Genomic DNA, 16,146 nt, shown 5'->3' with positions numbered 1-16,146 from the left:
CCACAGTTGTACCTTAAATACAGTCTTTGTTTTAATGACGGAACATAATCTTACAACCCCAGTTTTAAAGGCAACAAATAACTTGCTTCACAAATCATAGTTCATTTTATTCAAAAGGTCAGTTCATGTAAAAAACAAAAGCTCAAATAACTGAGCAGAGTTTGTACAAGTGTAACCTCGGTTAACCCATCCTGGGTCCTGGCACAATTGCAGTCACACAGGTTAAGCCGATATAAATAAGTCGTGTTGCACATTCTACATTCGAGACCACTTGATAAATATACATAAATCAATACTGGTCACGGACAGCCTGATAAATAGCCACTTGCTTGTTCGATAGGATCAACAGAAATACTGCAATGTCAGAACAATTTGGATAGAAAATGCATAAAAAAGCACTAGATAAAATCAGTAGATTTCAAGAAATAGGAGGTTAGAGGTTAAAAACTGTCAATATTTAAAAAATGTAATTGACACATTAACGGCAGGCAATTGCTATTTCAGATTAAACAACTGTAATTTGTGCATTAAAATCTATATAATATTAAAATGTTAGATTTGAATTGAAGAGTAAAAAAAATACAACTTCTATAAATGCTGATTGTGCCCAACAAAAGCCGACTATTTCACGCTGATCTCCTGATAAACCTGAAAGCGAATTACGATAATGACAAATCCCACCAAAAAAGCAGAACAGAGACCTGTCCCTTTGGCAAACCAGAATCTTCAGTTCAAAGTTAAACGGGAAGTGTGATGCCATCATGGTGGAAACAGCACCTTTTTGATGTGCTCAACTGTGGTTGCGTTCAACAGCATAGCGAGATGTTCATTCCCAGGCAGCTCGATCATGTGGACAGGCTGCTTCTGCTGGCCCACCCAGCGTTTCAACAGTGTCGCACTCAACAGGTTGACTGTTCCATCTCCATCCCCGTTGATGACGGTGGGATCTGTGTGTGAGAAGTTTGTGTAATTATAGCCTTGAGGTGTGGGGATGCCGCTGCCATAAAGGCAATAGACAGGAACGCCCGGAGGCCGAAGTGCATTGACCATTGTTTCTGTGTCCTGCCTCATGGCCCAGCCGTCCTCATAGTCGATATCTTTGAAGAAGCGCTGATAGTCTTGGACAGTGAAGCTGGTGTTGGAGGTTGAAACCAGGACCATGTCTTTGGGCCAGGTGTGGGCATAGGGGAAGAGCCAGGCGGTGGAGACGGCCGTACGCTGCTGGGTGCGGATTTTTAGAGAACTGACCAAAGGAACGTGGTCATTGTCACCTGTGATGGAACCGAAACCATCAAATGGTCAAACCAGTGATCGTAAAAGGGTTTTAATACACAAGTGCCATGTTTTTAGGGGTTGTTTTTCCATGTAAATATGTGCTAGACAGACATGTTTGCATGTTACACTCGCATGTTTTTGGAAACGCAAAAACACATTGTGTTGTATTTATGTATTTGTATTGTAATTATGGTTTATTTCATATGGTTTGGAACAACTTTTATACCATTTTCAAGTTTTTTTTTTACATTCTAAAAATAAAATAAACATAATAATGTTTAATATACACTGTAAACATTTTTTTTGTTGTTGTTTTAAATACAACAGATTACTGAAGTATGTTTTACAAGAAAATACCATTTCAGATTTTCTACTTCAAAATTTCAAGTTTAATTTTATGTGCTGTTTCTTTGTAATTGTAATTTACCAGCAGTTTCTGAGTGACCAATTTTTTAGTACGTGTATACATTTAAAAAAAAATTTTTTTTTTTTTTACAAATATCATTAATTATATCTGCGCTATAAAAATAAATGACTGGATTCAATTATTACATTGAGTTGACAAACCACATGACAAAAAAGCTTTAAAAATATGAATAGAAATATTATAATAAGGAGTTTTGTTCAAGAAATAATTATTAAATAACATTATTAATAAAATCATATTTAATTGCATAATTATTAAATAATATTTCCTCAGAAATAATAATACAAGACTATGACAAAATACTAGTTTTCTTTTTTTTTTTTATGTACATTTTTTCTTCATTATAAAATGAGGACAGTTGTTTCACTGTGACAGTTTTGACTTTCTGCCCTCCAAAAATAACAAAATTAATTTTAACTGCTTCACCGTGACAAGTTTTGACTTTCTGCCCTCAAAAATATCAGTTAAATTAATTTAATTATAATTCAGAAAATAAAGGTGTATTCAAGCCACTGTACATGTGAATGAATTCTTAAAGGGGTCATATGATGCGATTTAAATTTTTCCTTTCTCTTTGGAGTGTTACAAGCTCTTGGTGCATAAAGAAGATCTGTAAAGTTGCAAAGACTCGCTTGAGGTATTCAGCCAATCACAATGCACTGGATAGCTGGCCAATCACAGCACACCTCGCTTTTTCAGACCGATGAGCTTTGTAAAAATCGACGCGTTTCAAAAAGGCGGGGCATAGAGGAGAAACAATAATGTACAGTATGTGGAAAATAATGTGTTTTTTTTTTACTTTAAACCACATAAACACATTTCATTACACCAAATACACAAAATAATGTTCTTTTTAGCAGCATCATATGACCCCTTTAATTCATTTTGTATAAATTAATAAAACAAAAATGAGAGCCACATCATTTACCTACAAATCCATTTCCACAAAATCTCCTTCCACAACAAATTTGGCCCATACCTGTTGCCATAACTTTCAGAGTTTTGGCCACTCCAGCCCATGGAGGCCCTAGAGACACAAATGCCTTGATGTACCGGTCCTTCCAAGCTTGTGGCTGGCGATTAAGGAAATAGAGCATGTACATATTCCCCATACTGTGTGCAATGAGAACCACAGGACCTCCAGCTTTATTAGCCATCTCTTCAATCATCTGCTGCAGACGCAAGAAGTACTCCTTATTCTCATCTACAGATAACAGATCAGGAGAAAAACATAAGAAGTTAGACATCAAGAAAAGAGTCCACATGTTCCCCAGAACTTTGTTTGTGTGCACAAACAGATCATGAAGATACTCACTTGGGGCTTTACGCCAGTCATAGGGGGCACCTCGAACATCATCGTCTCTGGTATAACCCCAGTTAACCAATTCTTGTACTATAGTGAATAAGTACCTGCCTGAAACAGACAAAGCTCTCGTCAAACAACTTTTACCAATCAACACATTAACATAATAAGATAAACACCCAGTTTGCACTCACCCACACACCGTTTACTAGGATCCAGATATTCCAAACTATTGGTCTGTCCAAACCCTGGCACTCTGACATCCACCCCCGACCAACTTTTTCAATGCCGTTGGAGCCAGAAGTATTTTGTCTATTCATTTTCTCATAGAGATTTCTTAAAAAAGTATTTGTTAAAGAGTTATAAGCCATTGACCAAGCCAACCAGCTACTAGGTGATTCACAACATTACAAACTTTTATTTCAAGCAAAAAAAAAATAGATTTGAAAATTGAACAAAAAGACAAAGGTACAAGAGTGTGTACTTAATGGCTTAGTGAGAGAAAAACTACAATCCCATGAAGCATTGCGAATTAAAAATTTAATTTATCATTTAAAGTTGTTATTTATATCTTTGAAAACAATATATTTAAAGTTACTGCACTTTCTTTTGGCAAGATTTGTTAGCTGCAACTCTGATTGGTGGAATTTTCTGTTTAGCATCATGGGTAATGTAGTTTTTTACTACAAATTCGGCTGTTAAATGCGATTTCTTTAAAAATAAGTTAACACACGCAAACAGATGGCTTCAATAAAAGTATATACCACTGATTAACAACCTTGGAACTATAGGTCTGTCCTTAAAGGTTTATAAATTATAATTGAAATTTCCTTATGGAAAAAAAATGAATGGCATTTTTTACTTCCAGAACCTGAATGTTAAGGTTGTTGCAGAAGAAGGATGCTTGTTTTAGAAAAATGGTATGGATTTAAATAGCCACATCACATTAACAACTTCCGATTTCCGATACCCTTTTGCCCTTTACCTCATGTTATCAATCCAGCAGTCAATGACCAACGGCATCAGCAGCTCCAATCTGAGCCATAATGTGAAGTAGTCCTTGGTCTTCTTGTAGCAGATGAAGTGCACTACATTAGGTTTGTCAAGTTTTGCTTCAAGCTGATTCCCAAGATCTCCTGGAACTATGGAGAGAAGTAATTAGGCCAGCTAACCAATCACAGCTAATCACAACGAATAAAAATACAAGAGCGATGAATCAAATATTAATGAGTTTTCACAGAAAGCTCAATGAGAAGCACTTCACAAACTGCTATAAATATGATCGAAGAATCACTTATTAAAAACACTTGGCATTATCACTTTTCAAAAGAGATTACATACTCATCACCTATGTTTAAACTTTTATAATCACTAATCTCGGCCAGTTTAGTCTGGTTTGAAGTATTTTAACCCACTACACTTCTAAGTATAGTTTTCTGCAATGTTTGCATGTCTTTATCATCAGTCACCACATCCAGAATTCATTTTTCACATATTTAACATGACTAAAAATAATTTTTCGTTCCTGCTATCAGGTGGCATGTAAATATTGGCAGGTCAAATAGTGTACTTAAAAGTGTACTTAAGATATCGTTATAGACAATTTTGTAGAAATAATGTACTTAAGCCATCTTTTTATTGCGGAATAATAATGTAGTGTAAATTCAGACACAAAGACAAATCTTTTTACACAAAAACCTGTTGGAAAACACAGTCTGGCTGTATTTTGTAACATGGATAAGTGATTTCCAGCTAGTAGACAGGCTACCATATTCCCCCCAAAAAAAAGACACTAGATGGATTTTCCAGCAGAACAATGGAGGTCCCGGTTGACATTTACATTTACTGCTTTTACTTTGCGCGTATCTATTTTGACATGCCATACGTATTTTTGTCCTGTGTTAGTATCATTATGTCCATTGCGGCTTCAGAGTGAATCACGCATTCATATGTAGATTTCACTTCCAAAACTTCGCAGCGTGTCATTGGCCATCGGTTCTTAGCAGCATGAAAAAGGGTGTTCAACGCATCACCGTTTCCATTTAAAAAACGTTTTGCACTGTTTTTGTCGGGGCTGAACGCTAGGGATGGGCGATACCCCTTATTTTGTTTTCGATATGATACTGATATTTTTCAAGGCAGTATTGCATGCATAAAATGCAACCTTTTTATTCTGACAGTGTATGATTTCTATTAACATTACAGAATAGAACATGATCAATATTATCTTTCAACGTTCAATTTAAATAATTGTAATTGCACAAACTATGTAGGCTACAATTTCAATTTGTTTATTGTGAAATAACTCAAACATTTATGTTTTTTTTCTGTCCTCTGATAAGCATTGTTCAGGGCTGCCATTCCCAAAAGCTTTAATGCTTTCTTATGATACTTTTTGGGAAACGCAGCCCTGTTTGAATGTACTGTCTGAAGTGAGTGAACGCTCTCTGTGATTGTTTGGTTCTGTCTTGCAACATTTGCGTGTGTTCAGATGAGCAGGAAAATAGTTCTATCCTACACAATTACTCGCTAACAAAGGTTATTCGTCTATTATTGAAATATTAACTTTAATTAATCTCAGAGGATATTCTCCTCAGAGGAGACAGGAGAATAGAGTTTGGCTGACAAAAACATTTGGGTTTCATTGTATGTAATTGTTGTAAAATGTGAAAAACAGTTTTGAATAAGATGTTCAAATGTTAAACATTATTAACACAATGGATCATGAAATTTTATGTGTTTTCACATACCTTTCTTAAACATATGACATGATGAGGTTGTTTTTCAGTGCAACATATGGTCAAAGAACAGATATGATATTTATTATTATAATATTTATTATTAGTAGCTCTTTCTCAGATTCTCTAAACTGTTAAGCTATGTATTTGACTGTTAACTAAATACAATAAAGAAAAATGTGATATGCTATGCTAATATGACATACTTTGAAAGTCCATTTTAAAGAGACAGTTCATTTAAATATAAAAATTAACTCACTCTCATGTTGTTTCAATGTTGTATGACTCCTTCTTTAGAAGATACTTAAAAAAATTTTTTTTTATTTTTTTTTTTTGCTCATACTGGTTTCAAATGGGTGAGTAAATGATGACAGAATTGTCATTTTTGGGTGGATTTCTACCTTCAATATATTATAATCTATTAGTACTTTGATTGGTGATTCCCAAACAGGCTTATGTGGAAAGATTTTGGTGTTTAAAAAAAAAACTATAATAATAGATAAAAAATATAATAATAATAATAGTAGTAGTAGTAATAGGAGAAAATATGTGACAGAAGTAAATGGGCATTTAGTGTGACTTTAATTATAATTTTACCTGATATTCAGAATAATTAAAAAAAAAGATACTGATGGGGCTGTGGAGGCTGGTAAAAACTGGTTATTTTTTTAAAGGCAAGTTGAAAAAGTGAAAAAGCATAATAGGACCCCTTTAAAAAAATGATTAAAGAAAGAATGACACAGGATGCTCACACTAATTTTATTAGGCCACAGATACATTTGTGGTTTGTTTCAGGCATAGTTGTATACAAACTGTACTAGTCTCCAATGACAGCTAGGTAGGCTAATCAAATCAAACTATTAAAAATAAAGCCCCTTCATAAATAAAGACACTTCATTACCTGTTCAAAATAATCCATTAAACAAGTAGCGATTTGAGGAGCGTGCACTAATATTTTCAGTTCCATTCGTTTGTGCGTTGTTTCAAGGACATGCCCACAACAAGGGAACTAATGAATATTCGTGATAGCAAGCAAAAGAAATGAAGATAAAGGCGGTTGGGAGAAGCTAAACATCAGAGAAACCTTTGTCCTCCTCTCTCACTATACACAGCATGTAGCCTATAGCACTATAGTAAAATCCCAGGTCCGAGCGTCCACTGCTATTTATCACTCCGCAATGTCTGGCATGAATATTCCATTTATTCATAAAGAGACAGCAGAGATTCTACAACGGGTTACATTTGAGAGCTATTGAGTTAGAAAATAGAGTAAATGAAGTAGCCTATAAGGTGATTAGTCTGATTAACATGACGCACACACACACAGAGAGAGAGAGAGAGAGAGAGACATATGAATACTCAAATTGAAGAATTCTCTTGTTTCAGGTTTCTAGATTCTAGGTTTATGTTTATCATTGTCATATACATTTTGCATTCTGCTCTTTTTATGTAGATTTTAAGTATTTTAATTCATACAATAATAAATTTGTTTTAATCCTCTGTTGAAAAAAAAAATAGAAAGCATCAAGACATATGAATACTCAAATTAAAGAATTCTGTTGTTTCAGGTTTCTAGATTCTAGGTTTATGTTAATTATTGTCATATACATTTTGCATTCTGCTCTTGTTATGTAGATTTCAAGTATTTTAGTTCACACAGAAATAGTTATTTCAATCCTCTGTTGGAAAAAAAATAGAAAGCATCACATAATTTGTAATGGTTTTACTGGTTATAATGAAAATTGTATTGGTTTTAATGGAAACTGTAATGGCGCCTGTTGGTCTCTACTGGTAATTGGTCACCTTCTATTCATGGCTTTTGTTAAAGCCACTAAATCCTAATGTAATATGTCCCAAAACACACTACAGGAAACCATTATTTAATGGTTTTAATGGTTAAAAGTTGATGGTTTGTAATGGTTGTAATGGTATTTGTAGTGGAACTCATTCAAATTTCTGTGATGGTTTCTATTGTTTTTGTCAGCAGGGTCACCATGGGTTTTGTGATGTTATTTGCCATAAATGCGATAGGATTGCTGTAATATTGTGAGATAGTAGCGACTGTTTGTAATTGTGGTGGGCCTATTTGGGATAAAATCCAGGGCCGTTTTTTTCTCCCAGTCCGTCCCTGGCAGGATCCGAATATTACACAACACCGGCTGCGAAATCAGTGACAAAAATCAGTCATTTTATTTTTTCCTCAGGTCATATGACCGTGTCATATGAGAAACCGCCAAAGCGAAAATAAACAGATTCAAAGAAGAAAACGCCAGAAAACAAACCGATAGCCTCTTATATGATGGATTTACGTTGTTTTATTCATTTATAGCTACTGTGGACTGGGTTTGGGTTTATTCGATAGTTACAGTAAATTATTTCATCGCCTTAACGCTCGCAGCTGTTTCGTCACGTGAATTAAACTGTTAATAAACTATCGACACCTTTCAAGATGTGTTAAGCCACTAGAGATGAGATCCGGTTATAAACGCATTCAGCTATTAAACACCCCATATAATACTATAAAGTGCATGAATATGAGATTAAAACAGACTACTGTACATCATGTAACAGTGGTTGTATCTCAACGCCTAATGTTCATACAAACGCTATCTATACAACATTTTGGCCATCACAACTTTTGAGCAGCTAGTGAGCTGCCTCCCTGAACAGCGGAAATGTTGTCTAGGTAGGTTTTGAATAGCCCGTATGACAGTTCATCATGAGTCAAGTAACACACTGTGACTAGTGTCAAGTACAGAAAAGCAACAGGACATTTCAACATAAGAGGATGTGCTGTAATAAACGAACTTACTGAGAACCACAGGCGGTCGGTCCGGGCACACTTTCCCCTGTGAGCATTTCAAACTTCTGCTGTCGGTAAATGACACCAACAACAACAAACACAGCTGGAGCGACGCGAGGATCAACCGATGGCAGGAAAGCATCTCTTTCAGTGGCTCACACCTCTGCTGGCTCACATATGGAAGCCCGTTTCCGCCACAGTTGAGAAAACATATAATTCTGTAAGTCATAATAATGAGAATCTTTGAGTTAACATGTACTAAACATGAGTGGAATTTGCACCGCAGCGCCCTCACAGCTTGATGCTCATGACAAGAATAGCATGTATAGTTATCTTTATTGAAGTGAATTAGGTTTAAATCGCCGTCATGCATGAATGAATGATATTTTTGCAATTTTACACATAATAATCCACGATGATCACATTACACAAAACTGAAATTGCACGTCAAAATAACACATTGTCAATATTTTTGAGACCCCCCAAAATTTCACAAATCCCGTTTTCAGGGGAGCCCATGTCTTATTAAGGGGAGCCGAGCTCCCCCTAGCTCCCCCGTAGTTCGCACCCTGTGTTTATCTGTCCATCGTGAGGTCGTCTGGGAATGATCCGGAGTAGTGTCCCTTCTGGGTCTGAGGAACAGTGACAGCGTGATAAGCACAGCGAAGCAACTAGACGCGAATAAACAATGGGAGAGCACATCGGGTCGGTGGGCGGAGCTTTGAGAGACAGTTCGATTATCGCAAAAAATGCTGCAAGAATTAATGTAACAGAGATTTTATTTTCTGCAGCATAAATTACACATAGTCATAGATACATCAGATGTGAACTTCGAAATCATTGTGTGCTTTGAATATCTAAGATGCTAATTAGGGACTACAGCTAAGGACTGACTGTATGTTATTTATGTTTCAGAATAAAACGTAAAAACATATTCAAATAATAATGATCAATTCATATTTGATAATTCACAGACCTTAATTTATTCTTTAGGAAACCTGTAGCAAATTAGTTTACAAAATGATATTGCCCGAATTACATTTTTTTGTTTTGTTTTGATAGATTATCTGAATAATATGAATTGTATTAAATGTTTGTATTAAATAATTGAAATCTCTTTCTCAATTAATTTGAGTAAAATTTATTTTATTGAAAGAAAAAGAACAGTAGTTCTGATCATTGATGCTAACTGGTCAATTCCAGCCATGCTAAATTAGTATTATCTATATACTTATATAGTTCGTATTAATATTTTGAATGTTCTTTTATTTATATATTGTCAGTTTTCTTGTCAGTTATTTTTATCTGTTAAGTTTTCGTCATGTTTTTATCTGCTTTATACATTTTTATTCGTTTTTTTTAATATTTCTATATTATTTTATTTCAGTTTTAGTAATTTTAGTAGTAACTTAAATGACAATAATAGTTTTAGTTTTAGTTAACAGTAACTATGCTACAACCAGAGTATTGTTAACTAAAACTACCACTAAAACCATTAAAAATAAATAAATAGATAAATAAAAACTTTAATTGAAACAACAAACATTAACTCAAATAAAAACTCCAACTTCAGCTAGTTACCATTTTTCATTTATTTTAAGTTGATGTACCAAATCAACTAAAAATAAATTAAAACTAAAACTTAAAACTAAACATTTTAAGTATAGAACTATAATACACAGACAAGTTTGAAAAACAAAAAGTCTAATAAAAAGGACAAAAACTTGCAACAAAATTACTAAAACTTTAAAATGAAAATCGGTAATATAAAAATAAAATCTAATTCAAAAATAAAATATTATAATAGTATACCAATGATACTAAAATAACATGCTACTAACAGAACAATGACACATATGTATATATATATATTAACGAAAATGTGTGTTCTTATTGTTTTATTGTATAGTAAGCATTTTGAAGTCAATTTTGAATGTAGTCACGGGTTAAGGGGATGATCATAGAATTAGTCATATCGCACATGCAGGTTGCACTGTTTCACTCCATGTGAGGATGATGTTCAAAGATCATGTGGTTTAAGGAGGAAAAAAATACCAAAACGAGTTACTGATTAAAAGAATTACCACCAAAGTATCTATAATTCAAGAGAAACAATAAATTTCCCCCCCCCAACAACAATCAAGAAAAGATTTCCAGGCAAAATGACTGCCTGCTTCTGCGTGAACCTTGAACCTTTGTCTAATGTATTTTAATTTGTTTGCAAAATGTTGATGTGTATCATACTTAGAACTCCTAAACTGGTTCAAAGGTTACAGAGTTCAGCAAATATTATCTGTACTGTGTACAGATAGGCATATGAAAAACATGGACACATTAATGCACCACTAATATGGATAAACATATTTATGTTTTTATTGTAAGCAGACGTTAAACTAGTAGTTTAACAATGTCACAGCCTAAAAAATATGTTCATTATATATATATATATATATATATATGAAATGTAATTAACATATTATGGTAGCATAAAGAGTTTAAGTTATGCTATGTTATACAAAACAAGAAACATCTAGTACATTTCACACTTTAAGAGCTATGGTGGCTACACTCTAAAAAATGCTGGGTTAAATATAACCCAGTGCTGGGTTATATTTAACCCAGCATTTTTTAGAGTGTATAATCTTTAATGTACAGATTAAATACATTTGATAAATTCTGTATAATACACTGTAACAAAGCAAAACATTACTATATCATGCCTATTAATATAAACTAATACAAAGAGATGTGTAAGACATACTTTCTGGGAAAATGTCATACAAAACCTAAGCTAAGAGATGGAGGATCTTCAGAGCTGTCGCTCGTTTTCTCATGGTACTTTCCCTCCAAAATTCTCTGGATTGCTGTGAGAACCTTGTGATTAAAGACCATGTCCAAATGATCCATGCCTCTGACCTCTGTCACATGCACGGCTTGTTCCTGTTTCCCCATCCAGCGCTTACAGAGACTCATGCTGCGACTGCCAACGGTGTCGTCGCCGTCATCGTAAATAATATCTATGGGATCAGCATTTGGAAACTGTTCGTCATACACGTACGTGACAGGTGTAGGGAGGCCCACCCCATAGAGGCAGTAGACCTCGACGCCAGGTGGGGGCAGACCGGCTGTGAGGTTTTTGGTGTCCTCCCACATATACCAGCCATCCTCAAAGTCGATGTCTTTGAAGAACTGTTGATAGTCCTGGTTGGTGTAGTTGAAAAAGGGGGTGGAGATGAAGGTGTGATCTCTGGACCATGCCTCTTCAGAAGGGATCATCCACGGATTTGTGGTGGTCATCCGTTGCTCTTCGCGGATTTTTATATTGGACACGAAGGGTATGCCATCGTTTTCACCTGAAATGGCATAAAGATCAAAACTCCATTAAAATTTTTCCATAGATGTTAAATTATGTTAAAATGATAGTATTGTTAACAATTAAAAATTAATTTGTAAAATAAATAAAAAAAAACTAATAAAAAAAAGACTAAAACACACAACAAAATTATTAAAACTTCAAATAAAATTCAATTTACAACAGAAAAAATATAAATAAAATTTAATCCAGAATGTTAAAGCAGCACCTTGTAACTTTTTCTGTGTTCAAAATTTGCAAAATGTATATAATGAGCGAGTACATCATGAATTCATCTTCCAAACCGCGTTTTTGTCTTATTCCGAATCACTACGGTACACTTATAATAAGTACTTATATTTGGACTATTGTAGCCTGTTCGGGTCGTCACCGCTGCGGAGTAACACATACCTGCGTGAATCGCCATAGACATAAACTTAGAGAAGTAGCTCCGGTTGGAATGTTCTTCCGCGGGATGTGTGCAGTTCTGTTTATTAACCGCTAGAGCGCCAACAGTTACATAGTGCTGCTTTAACACAAACTATAATAGTATATCAATGATTAGGGTTGCAAAGAGGCAGAACATTTTCAGTAAATTTCTAGAAAAATTCGAGATTCTTTTGGAAACTTTCCAGGATTTTTTTTTAACTTTCAGAAAATATTTACATTTTTGGAAAGTTTCTGGAAATGTTCTGCCCCTTTGCAACTGTATCAGTGATACTAAAAAACATTGCTACTAATGGAAGGATCGAACTTAATGAATTTGCTTAATAATATAATATTCTTTCTATATTACTTTCTATTCATCAGAAAATCCAGAAGAAAAAAAAATCATAGTTTCCACAGTTTTCAATATTAATGATATTAATCATGAGACATTGAAGACTGGAGTAATGGCTGCTGAATATTCAGATTTAACATCACATGAATAAATTTAATTTTAAAATATATTAAAATAGAAAACAGTTATTTTAAATTTTAATAGTATTTCATAATATTACTATTTTACTGTATAGGGGGGAAGTCGTGGGGGGGGAGTCGTGGCCTAATGGTTAGAGAGTCGGACTCGTAACCCAAATTGAATATATATATATATATATATATATATATATACATATATGTAAATATTTTTTAAATATACACAGTAAACACACTTATATTTTGGATTCGATTAATCACGATTAATCGTTTGACAGCACAATTTTTTTTTCTTCAATACAATTAATTTTTTTAAATATATATTTTTTCCTCAATTTGCATCTATCTATTTTAATCTATTGGGTGGGTTTAAATGTTTATTTAGATTTTGAATCGCCACTGTATATAATATAACTATATAAATGTATATGAAAACACAATAAATATGTACAGTATATGTAAAGTCAATTATGTAGAGTAGTACTGTACAACTCCAGTCCAGGAGTGTCACTGTCCTGCACAGTTTGGCTCCAACCCTTATCAAACACACCTGCCTGTCATTTTCATTTAATCCTGAAGACCTTGATTCTCATGGTCATGTATATTTGATTTGAGTTGGAGCTGAACTCTGCAGGACTGTAGAGTAGTCCTGATGTAGTGAGTACAGTCAACTATTTGTTGTTGCCTGTCACTGTGACTTCACTTACTTGGAGCGATTCTCCAATCATACGGAGCACCACGGACAGTCTCATTTCGCACATATCCAATGCTGACCAAATGTTGAACCATGGTATGAAAGTAACCTTCAAAAAATGTACATCAGAATAAAAATACAGATGTGAGGAGAGAAGTTAATTTACTTACTTAATTAATTAATTAATTCATAATAATTCATTACATTTATATGGCGCTTTTCTAAGCACTCAAAGCGCTTTACATTGTCGCAGGCTCAGCCCTGCTTAGCTTCAGTGGGTAACCAGTCTTGGGCTACAGGGTGATATGGCTGCCGATAACACAATTACTTGAGATGTTATACTCACCTGTCAGCTTGTTTAAGTCAAGAAACTCTATAGGGTGCGTCTGTCCAAATCCAGGGACCCTTACTTCCACCCCAGGTGCATTAGAAGTCTTGCGAGTTGTCCTGTTGTACACAATTCTACACAAAAGAAACAAATGTTACAATCAAGTCTGAGCCAATGAAAAACAAGAAATTGTTTTCTTTCAAGGTTACAAAAGCAGGGAGGCTTTTGTTCAAATATATCAGAGCTTCTGATAACCTGATTTGACGTTGTTTTACTTAACCTAGCTAGGACAGTAGAGTGCGACTAAATATTGATTATTATGATACACTGGCCTGACTTATGACATCAGTCTCTGAGAACCCTCCAAAAACAATAGACAAAAGGTCAATGACCTGAAATACAGAACTGAGGATTATTAGGAAACAGAGGTTAATAAATCAGAGGTACCCAGAAAGGGTTGCTCTGTGAATTTGCGCACATGAGACAAAACAAGTTTAAATATTGAGTAGTATACATTCCAAGCATAAAAAATTGTGATATATAAACACATACACACACTAAGTTTGTTGTTTTAAAAGAAATGAATACTTTTATTCAGCAAGGAGGCATTACAGTTTTAGTGACAGTAATTTGTACATTTACAAAGATTTGTTTAAAGCTTTCAAAGTGAGTTTACCTTATATTATCAACCCAGCAGTCAATTCCAATGGGCATGAACATGTTTAGGTCAATCCAGAGAGGGAACCAGTCCTCGGTTTTCTTGTAACACATCCAGTGTACCAGTGTGGGCTTGTCTATTTTGGCCTCAAGGCGATTACCCAGATTTCCAGGTACTGTTAAAAAGGGGTCAAAAATTAAACATTTATGTAATTAACCAGATACATATTTTGTTATCACAGACAGAACTGGTCTAAAAGTGCATGAGAGGTCAATCTGTTATCTTTTCTAACCTGCCTTATGTAATAATTTTATATTCTTTCCTACTAAATTAATGAACCAATATAGAAAACACATTAAACAAACTCTCAACTTAAATATCCAAACTATGAACGTAAGATTGCTTACCGATGATAAGCGGAGGAGTGCTATTATTTATGATGAGAGGTTTGGCCGTCGGAGGGAAGATAACGTTAAATAACCAGAATCCAGAGGTCTGGTGCAGTGCAATCAGAAGAGATGCAACGCATGTGAAGGAACGCGAATGTCCCATTGCGTCTGTGTCTGTGCTGGCTGTCTGCCTCTGATTCCAGCGGCTTCAGTTCGTATCTATAAACGAGTTCGTCCAATGAGACGTCCCGAGGGGGCGGTGAGTGTATCAGAACGGGAGGTCACCGGACCGTAAACACTCGGAGAGCTCCAACTGTGTGTGGTGATTACATTATGAGGATATATTTCAATCAATAAGTTCAGGTGTAAACATGCGTGAGGAAACGAACTTGGGTCGATCAAAAGCTCAGTAAAAATCATGAGTGTGTTGAAAAGATAAACACGTGTTATTTCACGAAGTGGGTGCAATGTCAAAATGTGTAAACTACCACTTTTATTTATTTATTCATTTTTAAAACTAAATTTAAAACAGCTACCCAGATAACGGGACGTTTTCAGAACTGTGGCTTTGAACAAACGTTCTTCCAGTAAGAAATAGACTAAGCAGTGTTGCCAGATTGGAAATGTCCAAGTATCGTACCAGAAGCTCAAAATTATCGTATTTGGAAGAAAAGTATCGTACACGAGTCAAACGTACAGAATACAGCTATTGATCTAAACCAACAACTTTTTGACACGACCTGCAAATTACCACAATAGACAACTAGGCGTACCGTGTTTACATTGGACGCGAGCAGTGCGACAAAATACTATAGAAACCATTACAGGTGCATCTCAATAAATTAGAATGTCGTGGAAAAGTTAATTTATTTCAGTAATTCAACTCAAATTGTGAAACTCGTGTATTAAATTAAATGCACACAGACTGATAGCCATTCATCCACATTTGAACAGAGTGGACAGTGAAATCCTGTAAATACAGAGTGATAAGGAAGAAAAAAAATCAAACCTGCTTTAAAACACAGCAACAACTGTAGCTGTATAACTTTTACAACAGCAACACTGATTTAACAAAAAAGCAAAACAGCAAGACTTATTTGACATCAAAACAAAACATTTAAAAATGCTGTCTACTCGCTCTCGCTGTACTTTGATGTCACACACAGAATGGTCTGCCAGTGCTGCTTCAAGTCCAACACCTATTGTGTTTTATTAGGAGATGCACAACAGTTCTTCTGTGGCTTTATAGGTAATATTTTCA

The 16,146-nt window shown here is 34.7% G+C and overlaps 1 protein-coding gene and 1 pseudogene across 1 annotated transcript; both read right to left on the bottom strand.

The window, feature by feature from the left end:
* Positions 1 to 82: 82 nt before the first annotated feature.
* On the bottom strand, positions 83 to 8,712 carry LOC107674963 (group XV phospholipase A2-like; annotated as a pseudogene).
* A 2,444-nt stretch (positions 8,713 to 11,156) lies between these two features.
* LOC107674949 (phosphatidylcholine-sterol acyltransferase-like) lies at positions 11,157 to 15,171 on the bottom strand. The gene is made up of 5 exons (XM_016469110.1): positions 14,904 to 15,171; positions 14,515 to 14,671; positions 13,857 to 13,972; positions 13,517 to 13,619; positions 11,157 to 11,922 (listed from the first exon to the last, which is right to left on the bottom strand). The coding sequence occupies exons 1-5, from the start codon at positions 15,046 to 15,048 to the stop codon at positions 11,322 to 11,324; spliced, it is 1,122 nt and encodes a 373-aa protein (XP_016324596.1). The 5' UTR covers positions 15,049 to 15,171; the 3' UTR covers positions 11,157 to 11,321.
* Between the last annotated feature and the right edge of the window lie 975 nt (positions 15,172 to 16,146).

The sequence above is a fragment of the Sinocyclocheilus anshuiensis genome, unplaced genomic scaffold (genome assembly GCF_001515605.1).
Source record: "Sinocyclocheilus anshuiensis isolate Anshui unplaced genomic scaffold, SAMN03320099.WGS_v1.1 scaffold1065, whole genome shotgun sequence".
NCBI classification, from domain to species: Eukaryota; Metazoa; Chordata; class Actinopteri; order Cypriniformes; family Cyprinidae; genus Sinocyclocheilus; species Sinocyclocheilus anshuiensis.
Note: the sequence above shows the minus strand (reverse complement) of the source record. Positions and strands in the feature narration are given on the sequence as shown.